The sequence below is a fragment of the Nanorana parkeri genome, unplaced genomic scaffold (assembly GCF_000935625.1).
Source record: "Nanorana parkeri isolate BGI_ZX_2015 unplaced genomic scaffold, ASM93562v1 scaffold53, whole genome shotgun sequence".
In the NCBI taxonomy this organism is placed as follows: Eukaryota; Metazoa; Chordata; class Amphibia; order Anura; family Dicroglossidae; genus Nanorana; species Nanorana parkeri.
In genome coordinates this window covers 1,888,641-1,910,369 of record NW_017306321.1, presented here as the reverse complement: position 1 = coordinate 1,910,369, position 21,729 = coordinate 1,888,641, and the positions used below count along the sequence as shown (strand labels likewise).

Sequence of the window (21,729 nt, the reverse complement as noted above, 5' to 3'; positions counted from 1 at the left end):
GGGCACCACAAAAACCTTTAAATACATCTGGAGTGTGAAGAGGGCTCAGGAGGGCAGTTTTCAAAATAAAGCTAAGATCAAGAACGTGGGGGGCATGACCTCAAACTAGCAGGAGGAAACTAACCTTGGAACATATTTTACAGAAAGAGTAGTTGATGCTTGGAATAGACTTCTAGTAAGTAAATTTAAACCTGCTTGGGATAAACATAGATCCATACTCAGACAAAAGGGTAAAGAATAAAAAAAGAGGGAAAACTTGATGGCCTACTTTGTCTTTTTCTGCCGCTGCTCTTCTGTGTTTCTATTCCTGAATGGGGAGGGTTTGTCTTTAGTATGACAACCTGTACAATTCTGTGTGCTCTAATGAGAAAAGCTGCGGTGCCTGCATCCTTTTAGTAGACAAGTCTTGGGGAGTATCTCACCAATAATGAACTTCCTATTGCAGGGAATTCCTAAATGTTTAGTGCAGACTTCTAAGAAAATCAGTGATCCAATCACGAAAGTAGGACATTAAATTTCTGTTCCGTTCATTGAAGGATACAGCAATTTCTTTATTCAGTGGAAGGGTTATATCGCCATCGGCAGGAGTAGGATGCTAGTCCCAAAACAAGGACGCACAGCTCTGGAGAATTGCTCCTCCTGGTGGCTCAACCCCCCACTAGCTAGAGGCCGCTCAGTTTTTTGCCTTTTTTTTTAGTCGAGGAGTAAGGACCTAGCTCCCTTTTCGGATTTTCATTCGTTTTTTTTTGTTGCCCACCCCGTGGTTCTTACTGCTTTGGGACATCCTTTCCCTTGAATGAAGAAATGGCCTTCAATAAACGGAAGAGGAAACAGGATTTTTTGTACTCGCTGGAAAAAATGTCTTTGCGTTCATTGAAGGACACAGCGTCCTCCCCTCTGGGAGTCTGTCTGTCTTGTCTCTACTGCTTGAGGATTCAGGCTGGGTTCACACCTAGGCATATCGAATATGCGCGTTTGTTGCGCGATTCGCGGTAAAAGAACGCGCGACAAACGCCAGTTTCCGAGGGCTACTTGGCTGTATCCCAATGGAAACGCGCGACAAAAACGCCCCAAAGAAGCTCCTGTACTTCTTTGGGCGTAGGACGTTTTGTAGCGTGTTCATACGGCCTGTGATACGCCCAGGTGTGAACCATACCCATAGGAAATAATGGGATTTCAGTGTTTGAGCGTTTTGCAGAGCTTTGGAACGCGCTACAAAACGCCCAGGTGTGAACCGGGCCTCACTGAGCTGCCTCTAGCTAGTGGGGGGTTGAGCCACCAGTACGGGTCGCCCCCCAGAGCTGTGCTTTCTTTTGTGCCTAGCGTCCTACTCCCGCAGGTGGTGATATAACCCTTCCCTTGAATGAAGAAATGGCTGTGTCCTTCAATGAAAGCAGAGAAAATTATTTTACACTAAGTACAAAAAAATCCTTATTTCTGGAGGTGTTTAAAGAACTCTAATAATAGAGTATCGGGTGAGTATCTATTTTATTTTAGCCCCTAGATCAAAACCAGCACTTCACCTTTGCAGTACAAGGGTAGCCCCACTGCACGGGTTAATTTTTATACCCGCCAGGTTGCCATAATACATGGAATTTGTGGCGGTTTTAGAAAATTACAGTGGCTGCCATTTGGAATGGACAAAAGGTCATTTTTAAGGACATCAAATGACGAGATGTCTTGTATAGCAATTTTATATGTTTCCTGGGGAAATTTACCCAGTGGGATGCAGGCAGCAAAAAATAAAAATAACCTAATTGGGGTTTAAATTTTGGCCTTATCCATCAAAAACTATTTAAAAAATTGTTTTACATACACTTTACTAATCTCAGGGCTGTATATCACTGCTCAATGCCATCCACGAGTTGGTGGAATGAGTTTATTTCCTTCTTGTAGAACATTTTAAAGATCTACTTTCACTGGAAGCATGTGGAATGGTTGGCATTGATGAGTCACAGCTTTGAACCTGGCATATTGCACTTCAATAGACAATTGAGAATTACCATTATTCTTTGAGACACACAAGAATTTGAGGAATGACTGTGAGCCGTCACGTTGTAGATGCCACGGGGACGCAACCTTGCCCCATCCTGCCAGCCAGGTGTGTGTGATTCATAGCACCAAGAACAGGAACATCTCACTGAGAGCACTGCTCAGTCTGAGGACAACATGCTGATGATGCAGCATGAAGAGAAGGAGGACAGACAACACCATGAGGCAGGTGTTCTGCATGATAGTCGAGGAGGACAGTGATGAAATGTATCGTAGGTCTCTGAGGTCCAATCCTTTCATCCTGAAGGAGAAGGAGGCTCTGCGCTTGTTGTATCTGGGAGCCCGCAGAAATGTCTACCGCTTGGAAACAAGTCTCGACAGCTGTGAGTACCTGTCTGCCTAATGCTTTCAATGATATGGTAATTTTTGTTATTTCCTGAGGCTAGCATTCATCTCGATGCGGGTTATGTGTTTCCTCTTATTTCCAGTGTTACATGCCCTTTACAACTAGACACTGTACTCTACCATTATCTCACTGTACATTAAATATCAAGGGAATGAGTGGTCGTTATCAATGGTTTTAATTTCACTAAAAATCTAAAAGAGATCAGTTTAAAAATCGTGTGGTGTGTGAAGGGCCGGATTTACTCTCTCTCTGCTGCTCCAAGGCTATGTTCCTCAATGCGCCCCCCTCCCCGCCAAAACACCCACCCCTAATAGAGAAGGGCAACCAGATGACGGGGGTGGCAGGGTTAGTTTTAATTTTTTCAACTTTTTTATCACTTTTTTAAATTTTATATTTAATTTTTTACATTTTTATTCAGATTATCTTTTTTTCTATTTTATTTTTTTAATTGTTTTCTTATTTTTTACTTTTTAAACACCTTTTTTATTTTTAATATTTTTATTTTCTTATTTTTCACTATTTTAATTTGTAGTTATTTAATTTTTTACTTTATTGCTATCACACAAGAGCTAACAAGCCCCTGTGTGATGGCATTTGGAGGTGACAGGTTCTCTTTATTAAACCTGTCACCTCCAATACAGGAGTTCTAGCACAGCACTGGGCTGGAACTCCTGTGACAGCTGAGAGCGGAAGGCTGCGAGTCCTCTCTCACTGTTTACAGGTTCGCCGCTCTGCTCCCCGCTCTCCATCCTGTAGATCTCCTGAGAGGTGGCCAGCGAGGAGAGAGGTACACGGGGTGGGGGACGGATGAGCAGGATGCATACAAGTGATCTCGGCAACATCGCTGAGATCACTTGTAAACGAATGAGCGCTTCCCCCGCTGTACATTACCCTTACCGCCCCTCTGCTCCCTGCCTCCCCGAGGCCGAGCCCCGGTGGCCTTGTGGGAAATCCGGCCCTAGGTGTGTGTTAATGTTTAAGGGACAACGAAAAGTTGTTCCTTAAGGCCCCAATTGCAGCCCACCTGGTCCAGTACTTACCTCTGGCCCCATTCCAGCACTGCCTGGAGACAAACAGCCTTTCTTAAAAAAGTGTCCCTGTCTGGTCCTCTTCATTTTGCGTAGGTTCACCATGGCCCATTCATTCCTATGGGGAAAGCCATACTCTGCAGGACCGCTGGAGGCCATCATGAGTACTGCTCCATATAGAAATTAATGGGGCTAACATCATGCATGCGCAGGATGAAGAGGACCTGGGAAGAATGCTTTCAGAAGAAAGGATGTGTGGCTCCAAGGAGGGCTGCACAGTGAAGATTGCTGGAATTGGGACAAATGTGAGCATCAGACTGGATGGGCTGCAACCATGGGGTATTAGAATGCCTTAAAGGACAACTTGTTCCAAAGGCACAGTTTCCTTTAACAGATATCAGCACTTGTTAACCCTGCACTTTCAATGTTGGAGTTTGTGTGGTACGGTGTGCACAGTAACTTTCCTCAGAATGCAAACTTGTTCTAACAAAAACCAGCACTTAGGGCACCAGTCCTTTGAGTCTTCCTTTATTAATGCATAATACAGGATATTAAAACAGCCACCAAATGTACATGTTTCAGCCTCCAACCTTAATCAGATATTCCATGTCTCTGTAGCTGGGAGTTCTTTAGCCAACAAAGAAAATGCAAAATGTGAAACACTTTGTTTCTGAGCTTATAATGGCTGATTTTAGGCCATTCACTGAATGCAATTTACTTTTTTCTAACAACAAAATGCTTTGGAGGTGGTTTCTTTAGCTGACACAAGTCGTTCATGTGTCTTGACCTCTCAGAACATCTGTGACAAGCCTAGTACAGCAAGTATTTTATTCTTTAGTTCATTCATATGTTTTCTATATTTAACTTTTTTTTTTACTTTAACAATACCCATGTGCTGTTAGCTGCCACTAGATGACTAACAAACGTTATAATACAAGGTCACTATATGCAGGGCCGGCCTTAGGCCTTTAGGCGCTCTGTGCGAGAAAGCTTTACAGCGCCCCTCAGTGACCACACCCCTCAGTGGCCACACACCCCGTAACCACACCCATTTCCCCCAATATCCGCACCATTTAAAGACTCCGATTTTGTTAAGCCGCAAAGAAACATATTAAAAAGTATGATAAAAATAAAACTTTTATTCAAAGGTATTAAACTTGTAGGCACAGTATAAGTATTCTTATCAAATAAAACAACAGAAGGTAAACAATAAATGTCAAACTACAATAGAGTCTATTAAAATAAAGTGTCAGGTTGTCATGCCGACACCCTTTTTTCAAGTAAGTGCATCTAGAAAAGTAAAAATAGAAAACAGAACACAAAACCTAGACTACAATCTCAAGTTTAGTTTACTCATTTGTATTGAAGTTATAGTCCATCGCAGGAATGCTCTCGGAGCGGGGACTACTTTACAACACACACAGGGACCATGGGGAACAAAAGTAGCCCCCCTCCAGAAGGAAGGACAGTGTCGGCACCAATTCAGAGATGATTTGAGGATCTACAGCCGAGTGATACATTTTGTTAATAGTTAAGGTACTTGAATGTATTTTTAAGATTTAACTCCTGAGTTTAGTGTCACTTTAATACATAATGTAGCAAATGCTGCAAAGAAAGTGGCAGTCACAATCCTAGCACATGAACAATCTGGTTGGTTTGGGGAGTAATTCCACTTCTCCTTTCCTTCTGTAAACACACCCCATGTGTCTGGCACCCTGCAGACTTCCAGCAACACACCTTGGCACGTGTACTCGGCGGAACAATATTATCATTCAAGAAATGATCATAGGAATTATGAGCATGGCATTTGTCTGAATGATAATCATAATCATTTATAAAGCAACACATCTCCCAGCAGCCATGACTGTAAAATTCCTGACAGCTATATTTAGAATATCTCCGTGGTAGAATACTAAAGATAATATATTGTTAAACCTAAAATTGAAGCCATAATGTATGTTTTGTGGGTGTCTATTTTCAGTTATTCTTGTAAAATGTTTGATGTGACTGTCATATGTTTCTATGCTTGGTGTTATTTGGTCATATTTTAATGGCTATAGTTCATATATCGTTGAAGGTGCTCCCTCTGGTGGCCATTTATATGTGCATTTGGCACCTTTTTTGAATGACTCCAACAAAATGACTCCTGCAAAATACAAATACATTTTTAGTACATCAGTGGAATACATGCACATTCCCCTGCGTTTTATCACTTTAATCATGCTGTAAATACAGAAAATCCCTCTTGATGTGCTAGAAACATAATGTGCTCCTAACATCCGCTTTGAAAAGACAGAACAGCTCTGAACTCCTAACCACATAGTGTCAGACCTCCTGCCTACTTCCTACTTCATTTCTGATGGCTTACGAAGAACACGGACCTCTACTCATCACCTCCCCCTCCTAATCTACAAATCCCCTTCTCATCTCCTAATCTACATAACCCTCCCTCATCTTCTCCCTCCCTTCAACTTAACCCCTCCTACTAATTTACAAAACCCCTCATCTACATAACCCTTCCTCATCTCCTCCTTCCCCTCCATCTTCTCCCTCCTAATCTACATAATCCTTCCTTTATCTCCTCCGCCTTCTCTTCTATATAACTCCTCCTTATCTCCCTCCCCTCCTCCTCATCTCCTCCCTCTCCTCTTGACATAACCCCTCCTCATCTCCTCCCTCTCATCTCCTCTCCCTTCCTCTTCCACATAACCCCTCGTCATATCCTCTCCCTTCCTCTTCCACATAACCCCTCCTCATCTCCTCTCCCTTCCTCTTCTACATAACCCCTCCTCATTTCCTCCCTCTCGTCTCCTCTCCCTTCCTCTTCTACATAACCCCTCCTCATCTCCTCTCCCTTCCTCTTCTACATAACCCCTCCTCATCTCCTCCCTCTCGTCTCCTCTCCCTTCCTCTTCTACATAACCCCTCCTCATCTCCTCTCCCTTCCTCTTCTACATAACCCCTCCTCCCTCTCGTCTCCTCTCCCTTCCTCCTCCTCTTCTACATCTTTGATTTGGCCTTCCCTGCGTGGAGTGCTGCTAATGAAGGTTCAGCCCCAAGTCTTGTTCTCTTTGCTCCTGTTTTCTCTATGTGCTCCCTGACCCTCCTCTGTGTGGTGGTCTCTCATGGTATTTGTGTTGTTTCTCTTTTATACATGTTTGTTTTCTTTCATTAAAAATTGCAATAAACAGAAATTAAAAAATATCTCAGATGCAAGAGATGAAATCGACAACTTTAGTTGTAATAGAGCTCAGTAGCTCAAGCAGAAATCACACACAGAGCAGGGAAGATGTATGTAAAGAGTGACAGTCTGAAAGCAAGCAGCTACTGCTGTACTCTTTTTAGGAAGACCACGATGCTCTGCAAAGTCTGCGTCATAGGTGCACCCTTTCCTTTACTGTTTGTGTACAATACAGATTTTATATAAGAAAAATATACAGCATCAATTTAAACATTTTTAAACACTGACATTTTCCAAATTGTCCAATTTACTTGATCCCCTTAAGAACAGAGGTGTGAGCTATATTTGTACTGTGTGTGAGATCTTTACAGACCAGTAATTATTGTGATGGCTGCACGTGCTTATTATTAATGATTATAGTTTCCAGGGTGGAGGAGGAAGAGGTCACTTAAGTCAGCTCATCAGTCCAGAGCATGATCAGTGCCAATACTATGCATAGCAATAAATAATGGGCCTTGGCTATATCAATATATCAGTTCTTGTATCTAAAGTGAAAAATAGTTTTAGTGCTGGATAGAGTGTTCTTGAGCTGTGAGTAAAAACGCCAAGATCCCAAAGTCTCTACACCTTAGACCTTACAGGGAAATAGAGTTGTCATCAACTGCAACCACTCAAAATCTTAATGATACAGCACAGTATTATCTATACATCTTTCATTTGCCTCAACAACCTAATGGGGCCCCTTTCCACCCCCAGGCCCCATAGCAGCTGCCTGGACTGCTATGGCTATAGTTATGCCACTGAATGCTGTGTTGGAACTCATGCCAGGTGTTTATTACTGTATTACTACTTTAACCCCTTCCCAACCGATGACGGAATTATTAAACAGTTTTTACGTTTTAAAAAGTTTTTTTTAAATTAAGTTTAATTTTAAAAAAATGATAAGAAAATGTAGTGCTGATGAGGCTATTAAAGATAGGAGAAAAACATACCACACACTAAAATTGTATTTCACTCCTTGTATTTTGTGACCTATACTGTAACTCCCAAAATAAACTGCAATCCCAGACATAGAATATACCCTATAAATCAGGACAAATAAAATAATTTACTTTGAATTACTTTCTGTAAGCTGTACTAAATTATGTATACATTGTTATTGCCAAAACTGTGAAAAAATGTTTGTTTGTTTTTAATTAAAAAAATAAGAATTTCTATATGCATATGTCACATCAAATTAAAGAATTAAAGCCCATTTTGTTCTTTAAAGGAGAACTATCGGGTTAAGTCTTTCCCCCATAGTTCTCCTTAGGGTAACGGGAGGACACCAACTAGCGTGCTCCCGTCACCTTAGGCTCAGTATAGGCCGGGATCCGCCCAGCTGCGTGACTGACAGCTGGCTCTGCCTATCTAAAGGCAGAGCCAGCTGTACCCGCCCCGTCCGTTCCGCTAGTCAGCACTGGGGTTTCGGAGTGGGGAGGGGGGAATCCAGCCCCTCCCCTGTCACGGCAGAGAGCTGTGACAGGATCGAGAGGTGAGTGAACGCCGGTATGTGTTCGCTCACCTCCCGATCTACTGAGCCGACCTGTGACAGTCTCATTGTCACAGGTCGGCTAGAACTATGAGGTGAGTGGAAACCACTCACCTCATAGTTCTCCTTTAAAAAACTGTATATAATATGTGTAGGTGTAATGAATGAGGAAGATGGAAATTATGGTTAAACAAACGCACAGCAAAAATGGCGAAATTGCTCCGGTGCCCAGGAACAGAAAGATTTTCTGAAGCTGTGTCCCCAAGGAGTTAATGCACATTTGCCCCTTCTATCTGTCCTGGTGGCCCCTGTCACTGGGACTAAAAGTGATGAGAAATTCAAAGTTCTGAGCTAAGAAATCTTACAATGAGGACACTCTCTCTGTTGACAGCTAAGCTTCCTCACTTTGAAGAGATTTCCTCTCACTTCCTGTTGTGTTTGCAGGACAGGAAGAGAGAAAATCTTCCCAATAAGACACGGATAACAAAAAGGCAGGGGTTTAACCCTTTCCTACTCTATTCAAAATAGTACACCTTAAGCCTTCATTTACTTAACATTTGACTTGGCACCTTATAGTTTATAATATTGTGGCTTTCATGCTCCAGTTATTCCTTCTTTCATATTTTTAGCTTTTTTTTTTAATAAAGAAAAACCATTTTTCCTGCTTGTTTGCTGCTTTCTGCTCTAAGCCTGGAGGCTGTGACAGATTAATTGTTCTGTTTCAACCTATAAATAAGTCATTAATAAGCAGGCGGCCTGAGCATTCCTGGCTGTCAGTAGTGGCATCGCTCCCAGCCATTCAGGAAACATTCATGGCTGTAAAATTCCAACTAATTGCTCTGTTGTGTGCTGTGCATCGGGGAGCACCTGACACCCGGACATTATTTATATCTGATGATTTATCTGTAGGTTATACCTCGGAGTTAGGTGTGCGCTGATAATGTGCCCATGTAGAAACATTCCTTACTACATGGCATCATGATAATGAGATACTCTGTACATGGTGTATACGAAATTACAAATAGTGCGCAATCTAGATGAAGTGAACTTGGCGTCCATTTTAGAATTGTTTAAAGTAAACATGTAGACACCACAAGGTGGATGGTATGACCTTCGTTGACCAGAAAAGCCTCTTCTGTGGACCCCTCTGATCCTGGTTTCATTATGACAAAGGCTTGACTTCTCTGCCTTCAGGGGTTACTTTGTCCACTTTACAAACCCTAACCTCCATTGAGAGATTTAGTGGCAAGCAAGAGTACCTTCCCTGGGAAAGGGGATGGATAGAATGGGCTTCGGCCAGATATGAGCAATCCAAAATTGGAGTGTCGTGTAGATGGATAAAAAATATTGTATGTTTTAAAACACTGCTGCTATAGGATAGTATTTTAGAGGTGATAGTACTGAGTGTGGGATGTTTTTGGGTTACAAGCCATGTAGTCTGCCATTGTACAAAACTAATCATGGCTATGTCTGTGAAGGTTCTCATTCATCCAGGTCATGGTATATCTGTAAAAAAATAAGTCAAGGCAACTGGACTTGCTCAAGAAAAATCCAGCAAATCCAGTTGCCTTGACTTATTTTTTACAGATATAATCATGGCTATCTACTATAGTGTAGATCCCATCAGTGGCTGTCTTACTGATATAAATTAGCCACCATGGATTTTTGGTAACGCTTTGATGTATAGTGAGTGCATTACTCTCTTGTACACAGGCTACAAAGTATTTTTTCCCCCCAAGTTGATGTTTTAAACTGAGGGCTGTGTCTTCTCCTGTAGGGTGCGCTGACCTGCAGTTGTTGGACACCATGCAACCCATGGAGCGAAAGAGGCAAGGCTACATCCATGAGCTTATCCAGACTGAAGAGAGGTATATGGATGACCTTCAGCTTGTGGTTGAGGTAAGTTCTGAATTCCAACAGACAACCTAAACTTGGAGATCTTCTTCCAACGAAGCACTGAAATACTGCCCATCACCCCTGGCATTAGGTCCCAAGTCATTTATGTTCTGTAACCACTTGAGGACCACCGTATGTATATAAATGGCATGGTACTGAAGTGGTAACGCCAAGATCACGGCTGCTGCACCACAAAGGACTACAAGTTGATCTCACCTTATGTCATCTCTCGCAGGCACCAGTAGATTATGTAACCCTAGATCAGACTGGTGAGCTGAGCATTCCTAGGAAAGAATAAAGACACAAAGAAAGTAAAGAATTGTTGCAGTACGTGTACAATGTCTTATAGCCAGTCATAATATAGTTGCATTTTCGATGTCAATAGTTTTGTTAAAGTTTTTTCATGAACAAGAAAATTAACAAGAATACAAAAAGCCACAAATATGTATATGAAACAATAACTGGCATGTATTTAAGTTCATTGTGAAAATAATTGGGGGGTGGTGCTGGAAGACAATATGGTCATTCAGTCAATTTGAAAGTAGCACAGTGGCTCAGTGCTTAGCACTTCTGTCTTGCAGCTTTGAGGTCCCCGGTTCAAATCTTGGTTGGGTCAGGACACTATCTGCATGGAGCTGGTGTGGGTACTCCGGTTTCCTCCCACAGTCTGTGAAATAAGGACCTTAGATTGTAAGCTCCTTGAGGGCAGGGACTGATGTGAATGAATAGTATGTAAAGTTCTGCATACATTGACGGTGCTTTATACTGTATACACTTCTCATAAATATCATGGCACTAATTACAAAATGTGATAAACAATCAGAGAAGGCGACAATGTCGTCAATCGTCAAAGTGATACCAAATACTTTCTTAAATATTCATTAGGCATGATTGAAGGAACTTGCTATGCAAAAAGTGTTACTGAGTCATATTTTTAGTTAGCCATTAAAAAGTGTAAATAAAATTTATAACAATACTTTTTTGTACTTTTTTTTTTGCTTGTTTATGTGTTGAATTTTTGTAAATTGTCAATTAACCATCGATGCTATTGTGTACCTCCCATGCACTCAGCCAGCAGAGAGTACCCACCAAACCTGTGTCTGCTTTATAATGTAACAGAGGCCACCTCTATGATGTGTAGTTCTAATCTGTAGGAGTGCAAACATTGGGACAGGGGACATATGGAATAAAATGAAAGAATAAAGTCATTTATATGTTTTGGAGGGTGCCTATTGTGTATAGGAAAACAGCATGGCGATACCTAAAGCTTCTTCACTATTGTTTATCATTTTCAGGTGTTCCAGAAGCCAATGGCGGAGTCCGGCCATCTGAGTGAATCTGACATGGGTTTAATATTTGTTAACTGGAAGGAATTAATATTGTCCAACACAAAACTACTGAAGTGAGTTCCATATTCTTGAATGCTAATAGAAGCTATATTTAATCTTGCAAACAGCACGCTGAGATTATACCGCCAGGGTTATAACCCTTGTCAGCTTTTTGCTATGCCTGATGTCGGAACTTTCCACCCAGCGTAAAGTTGTGCAAATGTCGTTCGACAATAGATGGCGCAGAGGAGTTTTGGCTGGATATGCACTTCGATGCAATGTTCTTACCTGTACATCTGTCTTATGTACAGGGACCTACGAGTGCGTAAGAAGAGCGGGGGTGAAAAGATGCCGGTCCAGATGATTGGCGACATTTTGGCCACGGAGCTGACGCACATGCAGGCCTATATCCGATTCTGCAGCTGCCAGCTGAATGGAGCTTCTCTCCTGCAGTCGAAAACAGATGAAGAACCAGAATTTAAAGATTTCCTGAAGGTCAGCCCTTAGATAGAGTTGTCAAAAAATTTAACAATATAATGTACATATTACAGAGCTCACCGTACCATATGTCCTTGTCTATCTAGCACTGGTATGTATCATAGACACCTAAGTATGTGACCCCATAGACCAACCTTCCTCAACCTGGTTTCCATGGAACCCTAGATTTCCTTCAAGAGGGTGCTATGGGTTCCTCCAGACAGTACTAGAGGTTCTTTGAGCTGTAAACAATAGTGGAAATGTATCTCCATCAATGTACGTGGACTGTTATCATATGACAGCCAATGGAAGTGCTTACTTCTTCACTGACCACCAATAAAAAGGAGCACTACACTAATCACCAATGTGAGGGTGCACTTTTCCTAAAGGTCAGTCCTCAGCCGTTTTTTATATGTATGTACATATTACAGAACTCAACTTACCATATGTTCTTGTCTATGTATTATAGACAACTAAGTATTTTACACCATAGACCAACCTTTCTCAACCAGGATTCCATAGATCCCTAGGGTTCATCCAATAGGGGTTCTTCCAGAGGTTACTAGGGGTTTATTGAGCTGTCAGCAATAGTGGAAATTGATACCCATCAATATAAGGGGACAGTTTTCATCTGACATCCAGTGTAAGTGGTTACTTCCACACTGACCACCAACAAAAAAGGGGCACTACACTAATCACCAAGGTATGTATCATAGGTACCCAAGTATGTGACATCATAGACCAACCTTTCCCAACCAGGGATCCATGGAACCATAGTGTTACATCCAGTGTATGTGGTTATTTCTACAGTAATCACCAATGTAAGGGGGCACTTATCCAATGATCACTAAGCTAAGGGTGGCCAATACTGGCAACAAAGGGGACATTTCTGAGCAGAATTGCAACTTAAAATGGTCCCCTTGCATGTATTTGAGCTTGCCAGGAGTTCATCTCTAAATGAAATCGACTTAAAAACTTCCCTGTAGGTATTTTGTCTTATACATTTCTTTTCCACAGAGATTAGCCACAGACCCTCGCTGTAAGGGGATGCCCTTATCCAGCTTCCTGCTGAAACCTATGCAGAGGATAACACGATATCCACTCATCATAAGGAACGTGAGTAGTTATCTGGCTCCTCGGTCTTGTTCCAGGATGGGTTAGGTGTTCTCACAGTAGTTGTGATCTCTGTGTTTGTGGCAGATCTTGGAGAACACTGTGGAGTCTCACCCAGATCACGCCAATCTGAAGTTTGCCCAGGAGCGAGCGGAGGAGCTGTGTTCTCAGGTCAATGAGGGGGTGAGAGAAAAGGAGACCTCGGACAAGCTGGAGTGGATACAGGAGCATGTTCAGTGTGAAGGACTATCTGAGGTGAGAACAAATGCTTTTGGTCATATGTGAGCTTAGCTATGATGAATTAAAGTGGAGCTCCAGCCAAGACCTTTGTCTTTTTTAAGGTCAGGGTACGGTGGGGAAAGGTTCAAAACCTCTCTCTGGTTTGCTTGCTGTCTGTGTCCTATTAGGATGATTTTCTCTCCATTCCTGGCATAAGTGACAATGGGGAAATCACAGCAACAGAGGCTCTAAAATACGCTCTGTTCTCAACACATTGTGGCTGGAGTCTCACTTTAAAATGGCTGACGGGTAGCAGAGAATTGAACCACTGATCAATGCCAACAGAATGGCACGTCCTTAGTAAATATGGCTGCCTGTAGTAGTAATTCTATTTTGTGTTCCTTCTTGTCATGTCCATTCACAGTGTGACTTCTGTCCCGTTTTCAGCAGATCACTTTTAACTCCCTGACCAACTGCCTGGGGCCGCGGAAGATCTTGCACAGCGGCAAAGTTTACAAGACCAAGAGCAGTAAGGAGCTGTATGGGTTCCTTTTCAACGACTTTCTCCTTCTCACCTACATGGTCAAACAGTTTGTGTCCTCCGGATCCGACAAGCTGTTCAGCACTAAGAGCAACGCGCAGTACAAGATGTACAAAATGGTAAGTGTAGGACAAGGCTCTCCTATCTCCCATCTTCTCCTAACATTGCAAAGGTGAACTAGTGGAGACTTGTCCCAAGCCTGACTGAAGGTGGCTATAGGTCATGTCCAAGTCTAGTATCTTTACTAAACTACATTGATTGTTTCAATGGTTTTCTGTGTTATGTTTTGGAATGCTTAATATTTGGCCCTTCTACAAAAATGCCCCAGCGCAGTGTCCCTCTGCGGTGTCCCATAGCAGTGGCCTTAGCTGTTCAGAAAGTGATGTGCTTGTGGTGTCCATAAAGTAGGGGGGATGCTTCCATGTAAGCCGCCTTTGCTGTGTAATGTTATATACGTATGCAGGGTAACTCAGCAGTATGGGGAAAAAGGAGGAAACAACCCAGACACAAACCAATAGAATATACAGTTATTTTGTAATATTTGGGATAATAAAGTTATCTCTGGGTATAGAAACATCCCTCAGCAAGATTCCCGGCTTGATTCACATATAAATGTTATCCCTTTAAGAGCCACCAGCCAACACTTTGCTTGGGTAGTGGCTCTCACTTTCACTGACAGATCCGGTCCTCGGGAACCAATCAAAGTGGTTCCTGATCATGAGATCACTGTGTTAGCCACCACCAGGGGCGCTGCGGGCGTATGTGTGACTGGGCCCTGGCATTCCGCCAATTGGGGGAATGGCCGAAAGGAAGAAGAGTGCCCAGCCCCGATAACTGCCAAGGTGCCGACATTGCCTCCTGGGACTACAGCTCCCAGCATGCAGAAGGTCAATGCTCTGCAGCTCCCTCCCGCGGCTGCATTGGTGGGGGTGGGGGCCCTTCTTGGTTTCTTGTACCGGGGCCCTGAGGTTTCTAGTTACGTCTCGGATGTTAGCTATGACAAAGTGATCACATGGAGGCTCAAGGCTTCATTGAGAAAAAAAAGTATTCAGTCTGCAGATAACACTGCAGTCTGAATGTGGCTGTGCTTATCTGTTTAATTCAGTCATTGTCAGATGTAATTGCAGTATTAAAAAAACAAAAAAAATACTTATAAAAGAGAAAAACCTTCAAATCAGTCATGTCATTATTGTCAAGTTAGCTGTTGCTGCAAAATATAGCTTGGGAATCCAGTGGTTAACCATTTCTGGACACTGGCCATGCTGCCCACACCCAAAACAAATGTAATTGAAGCACACAGGTCGTTTGTAGTATGCCTTGCCCGTCTGCCCCAACGCCGCTCCACTCTCCACATGTTCCGGCAATTGCCAGGAGTTGCTGTGTAAGTACAGCAGCTATTTTAGGGGCTGCTGTCAAAAAGAGACATTCTGACACTGAGGTCGGTGTATGGAATACAAGAGTCGAGCTAACACGGAGGTGTCTAGAAGGATTCTTTGATGGAGACACTGTGGGGATTGTAATAGGAAACAATATAGCAATAGCCCGCTGTATGCTGAGTTGTGGGTCACAGGAGGACATACACTAATGTCCGCCTGTGTCCCTAAAGAGAACTAATGCCGATGAAGGTTTGGCCCATAGATCTCTTTTAATGATCTTTGGCTACGAAAGGGTTTAATCGACGACACGGAGCTATCGAGTCACTTAGTTCAGCCCTCGCTATGGATAATCTCAGAACTTACAGATTCTAGGGTTAGTGGAAGTGATTAACGACTTAGGAGCAGTGATGTTTCTTATGGCCCAATCAGAATTCAGCTCTTACTGGTATAGTTGCTTGTTGCCCAATAATTAGTTTTTTAGATATATATTTAACGTGTATCCAGTAGAAAAGTGTTAGTAAGGGTCCAGTTTATAGACATCGCTTTCCGCTCTATTGTACTCCGCTTGCAGCCTGCATTTAACAGCCCATTCATAAAATGCATGCTGCTTTGTGAAGCCTTTAGTGCCCCATGGAGTTCTCTCTGATGAATGCAGCTGTGGGAGCTTTGTGATTCAAAAAGAGGCGGTCATGTGACTTTAACACACCAATACCGCTGCTTTATAAATGGACCCCCCAAGTGTTTTTCATGTGACTGTACCACTAGTTCAGAAATATTTTCAGACCAAGTAGAGTGAAATGTGTACCCCACTTCCTGTCATGTCACTGACGCTGCCCTTGTCTCTCCATCTTTTTTCTAAAAAAGCCAATTTTCCTAAATGAAGTTCTGGTGAAACTGCCAAGTGACCCGTCCAGCGATGAGCCCGTCTTTCACATATCGCACATAGACCGGGTGTACACCCTCCGAACTGACAACATCAATGAAAGGTGGGTTCTGGACGCGTTCGCTCAGTCCTGCGGCGTGTTGCTTTCCTTCTTAGTTCTATGGGTCGTATTCACTTGTCAGTTAGCTGTGATTAAAGCCTTTGAGGCTGAAACGCATCAGAGAAGCTCCTTTTCTTATGGAACCTGAAACGCGTCAGTTAAACTGTCCTGTTCATATGGAGCTGTTTGCATTGTATTTAATAGAGTTGTTGAGACGACTTGTACTGAGTGCTGGAGTCCATTGGACGCTTGCTATACAAGTCCTATGGCATATCATTGAAGCCTCTGTAGAGCTCCAGTGCTGCACAATAGCATTCATGTGAATGAGACCAGTGAATGCCAACCATGTGCTTTGCTTCAGAACATAGGCTGCAGTGTTGGTGTCCTCCCCCCCCCCACACACACACACACCGCACACTGTGAGCTTCTGACGATGTGCATTAGAAGCTACAGAAAGTCAGCCTGCCTTATTCCTTACTGAGGTGTGGCCAGTATCCTCTAGCTCCTAGGAACGCCCACTCCTCCTGACTGACACCCACCCATCAAGGCATTTTGACATTGAAATAACTCTTTCCAACAAAACGCCTATTTCTCATGTTGATGGAAATGTAATATTTTGTTTCCTTCTAATCATCTGATTGGGTCCAATGTTTTCTCTCCTAGAACTGCCTGGGTTCAGAAAATCAAAGCCGCCTCTGAGAATTTCATCGACACAGAGAAGAGGAAAAGGGAAAGGGCATATCAAGGTACAGACCTTACACCCATATGTATGAAGTGGGGTGTCCACTCGCTGATAATACATCACATGTGCGGCTGTCCACCTTGGGGATCTTTCCAGTCTTGTGTGGAGGGCAACAAGCCAAGAGGTGATGGAACTGCCATCATCCACCCGGACAATATGGTCAGGATCCACCACGCCGCCTGATTGACTCTGCCTCTCTAGAGCCAGAGCTAGCTGTACCCGCCCCCTCCCCTGGCTGTCGCTCCAATGAGCACTGGAGGAACAGAGAGGGGAGGGGAGGAATCCATGCGGGGAGCGGTGACTGACAGTCATTACTCTCTACAGGGAGAAGACCCTGAACCGAGCAATCAGCAGTTTGTGATCACTCGGTTCTCAATCTATAGAGACAATGTGTGACAACTATGGGGATGAGTATATTTCACACTCCCCATACTTCTCCTTTAAGAGGTCAGACTCATCTGATGTTTGATTTTCAGCCAAACGTTTTATAGGTAATGTTTTCTTCCACATGTTTGTATTGAGGTTTTGCATATAAGAACATACAGGGTAGACATGGAAGCTGCAGAAACATTCAGTTTTGATTTTTTTTCGTTCTTTCGGGATTCAGTTCGGTTCGGGGTGTCGGATCCGGGCGAAATCCAAATTTTCGTTAGTTTCGGATGAGTTTACAAACAAATATTCGTTATGACTACCACAGAAAACCATCTACAGATATTAATACTAAAGGTGAGGCTCCCAGACCTGTATGGCATTCAGGAGTCTGAATTTCCGAAACCCATTCGGTAGCTCCTGAAAGCAGTATGGGTCTGGGAGCCATATACATACATAATATTAAAGCTGAGGCTTCCAGACCCGAATGACATTCGGTAGCTCCAGAAAGTAATACGGGTCTGGGAGCGATACACAGTACATACATAATATAAAGCTGAGGCTTCCAGACCCGAATGACATTCGGGAGCTCCTGAATGCTATTCGGAAATTGGGACTCCATTCGGGTCTTGGAGCATCAGTTTTAGTATTATGTATATATAATTAGTATTCTATTCTAAAACACATGATTGGACCGAAAAGTCACATGTCCGATTTCAAATTAATTTTTAAACGAAATTCGGACGGGATCCGAAATTTCCTAAACGAAAATTCGGATTCGGACACATCGGGATTCGGGTGTGTGTGAATTTTCGGAAAATTTGTACCCCTTTTGATTCAGAGCTAAATGAATCGCACATGTCTAGTACAGAGTGGCCCTGTAGGGTCATATGACTTAGTCATTATATAAGAAAGATAAATGGGTCAGCAGACATACACATTTCAGATGCTATATATGATGTTTTATTATTGGAGCATCACAGTTACGAATCTACTTTTTCCTGTATTTAGCGCGGTCTCAGAAGTCCTCCGGCATTGGACGTTTAATGGTGCAAGTCATTGAGGCAACTGAGCTAAAGGCCTGCAAACCAAATGGTAAGAGCCCTCTGTGTCTCCTCTGGGCCACAATGGCTAGTGATTGGCATAAGAGATGGATTAGCAGAGGCCAGACAGGTTATTGTTGTGGATCGGAAAGCTCCAGGCCTATTACATCTACTACAGTAGCACAGTCCTTATTAGCTGGCATGGGCAAGAATAGAGATGTGCGCTTAATAAGGGTTCTGATTTTCTACTGCAGCAATATTTACAGCCCGACCGGACCCTTGTGAGCTATTATTATAATGCAGTCAGGTTATAAATACAGTAATAAATCTGCTGAAAGTGAAGTACTGCAGAAAGTATTAAAATATCCTGTGCTGGCAGCACGTAGGAGAGTCAGACCTCTTCTCTTACATGGAGCACAGCGACCTGACTCTCCAGGGATCTGACTTCTCCAATCATCAGCACTACTCCGGGAGTGATAGAGTGCCAGCCGTGTGAATTGTGTCCTGCTGCTGATGAAATGTTAAGTCAGGCCGCCAGCACACGCGAGGTCCACCCTATCAATTCATTTTTTACTGACATACGATAAACATGGTATCACAATGAGACGCAACGCTACGGAAACCACATGTGGTTGCTTCATCAGGCAAACAGTGCGGGCATGTATGTGTCCAGAGCTGTCTGGCTATTAAGTTCAAGTGTTTAGCCTGAACCACTACGAACAGCCGAGGGTGTCTGGTATGTAAGTTTGATTGCAATCTTAATACATCAGATTAGAGACAGGAAGGACATTCTTACTCTGTAGATCCCCACAGAAAAACATAGAGGGGTAGACACTAATCAGTCCTCAAACCCAGACAAAATGTATAGGAGACCTCAACAGTTAAAATACAGATACATGAACCGTCTTATCTTCCAAAGGATTTGTAATTCTATCCAGCCAGTCTTGTGACTCATACAAATCTGCCAGACATCACAGCCAGGAGGGTGACACCGCTTTCTCCTTTAGAGGTAAGGAATGCAGTGGTGTCACCTTCCCACCCACAGCCTGCTGACTGGTCATTGAAGTAGCAGCAAAACCTTGAACCTCTTCAGCTCTGTCAGTCTGATTGGCTCCTAGTGTGACCTTCCCTCCTCCAGTCTGAGCGTTGCAGCGCAGGAGATTTGTTTTTAATAAAACATCCTTGTTTTGCAGGAAAGAGTAATCCATACTGTGAGGTCAGCATGGGATCCCAGAGCTACACCAGCCGCGCAATGACTGACACCCTGAACCCAAAGTGGAACTTTAACTGTCAATTCTTCCTGAAGGATCTGTACCAGGATGTGCTGTGCATCACAGTGTTCGATCGAGACCAGTTCTCCCCCGACGGTGAGTGTTCTGTGCTACCGGCGCCGTCTCTGTAGGGTGGTCTTCTGGAACTGGAACCGGAACCAGGAGGTTTTGTGGAACGTCATTCCCTATGTCAGGTCCCGTCCACACATGAATCATGCAACACACGCACTGCTAAAAACAAGGCAGGAGCAGAGCCCTTGAATCATCCTTCAGCTCTAGTCTGGGATAGGGAAATAAATACAGAAGCATATTGGAGGGTTTTGTGCCAACTAAGATCTTCCAAGTCTTCAGAATGCAAATGGGTTTTCTGGGCAAACCAGTCCAGCACCATAATTGTCAGCTTATGAGTCACGGCTGCTTTCTGGGGGGATAAGTGTGAAAATCCAGCATCCTATGCTGCTGTAGGGGAGCACTGTCACCCTAGCACAGGAGAAGGGTGTTACTGGCAGGATCACCAGGGGAACATAAAGGGAAAAAACCCTAAAAGTCTTTACGCAGGAAGCAGACTGATGTCTCTCTCTAGTAGCTCATCTATAAATGTATTTTTACAGTAAAAAATAAATATGAAATTGCAAGCATGTAAAAATATGAAGGTCAAATCAGGCCAGAGGATAGGCGGAGGGAGAGCACAGCAGAGGATAGGTGGAGGGAGAGCAGAGCGGGAGGATAGGTGGAAGGAGAGCACAGCAGAGGATAAGTGGAGGGAGAGCACAGCAGAGGATAGGTGGAGGGAGAGCACAGCAGAGGATAGGTGGAAGGAGAGCAGAGCGGGAGGATAGGTGGAAGGAGAGCAGAGCGGGAGGATAGGCGGAAGGAGAGGACGGCAGAGGATAGGCGGAAGGAGAGCAGAGCGGGAGGATAGGCGGAAGGAGAGCACAGCAGAGGATAGGAGAGCACAGCGGGAGGATAGGTGGAAGGAGAGCACAGCGGGAGCAGAGGGAGAGCAGAGTGGGAGGATAGGTGGAAGGAGAGCACAGAAGAGGATAGGTGGAAGGAGAGCACTGGAGAGCGGCGCGGGAGGATAGGCGGAGGGAGAGCGGCGCGGGAGGATAGGCGGAGGGAGAGCGGCGCGGGAGGATAGGCGGAGGGTGGGCGGAGCTGGAGGTGAGGCGGAGGGAGAGCGGAGCGGGAGGTGAGGTGGCGGGAGAGCAGACCGGAGGATAGGTGCAGCATGAGAGAAGTCTTGCAGGCAGAAGTGACATGAGCGGAGTAGTGATGAAGTCAGTATCGGGTAACTGGAAGAATGAAGAGACGGCTTCATGTCCTTTTTTTAAAAACAAAATTCCCTTTGCTTCCTCTGCAGACTTTTTGGGCCGTACGGAAGTCCCGGTGGCGAAGATCCGGACAGAACAGGAGAGTAAAGGTCCGACCACTAAACGTTTACTGCTCCATGAAGTGCCAACAGGGGACGTGTGTGTGAGGTTGGACCTTCAGCTGTTCTGAGGGATGAGAACTCTTCACCATTACAGCTGTGTTCTATCACGTGCACTAGGACCACAGCGGTCCACAACTTTCACTGTCCATGGTCTCATATCTTGGCCCACTTGCCTATGCAAACCCGAGTTACATGACCCCAGTGCCTTTCACCTGCAGGACTGCACAGCTTGTGCTCACAGCAGTCCTACGGGTCCCTTTGAAACGTTTTGGTGCCAGGAAGAAGAACCCAAACCTTTCCCGGCCCTCTGACTAGGACCTGTGAACATACACGTGGCTCAGCTTTCACACCAGGTGCCATGTCCTTTAAGGGCTTTGACTAACATTTAATTAGCATCTTCAAGCAACGAGCAAACAGATTCTCCCCAGGAAACGTTGCTGCTGTGCTAAAGTCAGAAGCCCACTCAATCTACCTTTACACTGGGTTTTATATTACATGCTGCCAATAGGTTCAGCTGGGTTTTCACAGCACCGAGCGGAACTGCAGCCTTTTGTCACATTATGCTGCGCTGTTACCCTCCCTGAAGAATTCCAGGGGCGGTGCTCTGAACCTGGCAACTCCAGGCCTGTATTTTGGTTCAGGAAATACAATCGTAGGGATTTATAAAACGGGGCAGCCGGCTCCACAGGGAGAAATGCGAGAATAAGCGCGCCCTCAGCAAGGTAGGCTGTATCATTGATTGCAGAAGGTTTGGTTGCAGCGTGCCTTAAAGGTTCCCTTTTGGAGATGTATGGACTG

General features: G+C 44.0%; 1 protein-coding gene across 1 annotated transcript in view; it reads left to right on the top strand.

Moving 5' to 3' along the window:
* ITSN2 (intersectin 2) overlaps positions 1-21,043 on the top strand; it is a 107,399-nt gene extending 86,356 nt beyond the window's left edge. Inside the window, exons 31-41 of the mRNA XM_018575523.1 lie at positions 9,916-10,037; positions 11,330-11,436; positions 11,674-11,857; positions 12,857-12,955; positions 13,040-13,207; positions 13,619-13,831; positions 15,953-16,074; positions 16,735-16,817; positions 18,194-18,277; positions 19,419-19,592; positions 20,860-21,043. Coding sequence (XP_018431025.1) covers positions 9,916-10,037; positions 11,330-11,436; positions 11,674-11,857; positions 12,857-12,955; positions 13,040-13,207; positions 13,619-13,831; positions 15,953-16,074; positions 16,735-16,817; positions 18,194-18,277; positions 19,419-19,592; positions 20,860-20,999 — 1,496 coding nt within the window. The 3' untranslated portion in view covers positions 21,000-21,043. The remainder of the gene's footprint in view (positions 1-9,915; positions 10,038-11,329; positions 11,437-11,673; positions 11,858-12,856; positions 12,956-13,039; positions 13,208-13,618; positions 13,832-15,952; positions 16,075-16,734; positions 16,818-18,193; positions 18,278-19,418; positions 19,593-20,859) is intronic.
* The last annotated feature ends 686 nt before the right edge of the window (positions 21,044-21,729 follow it).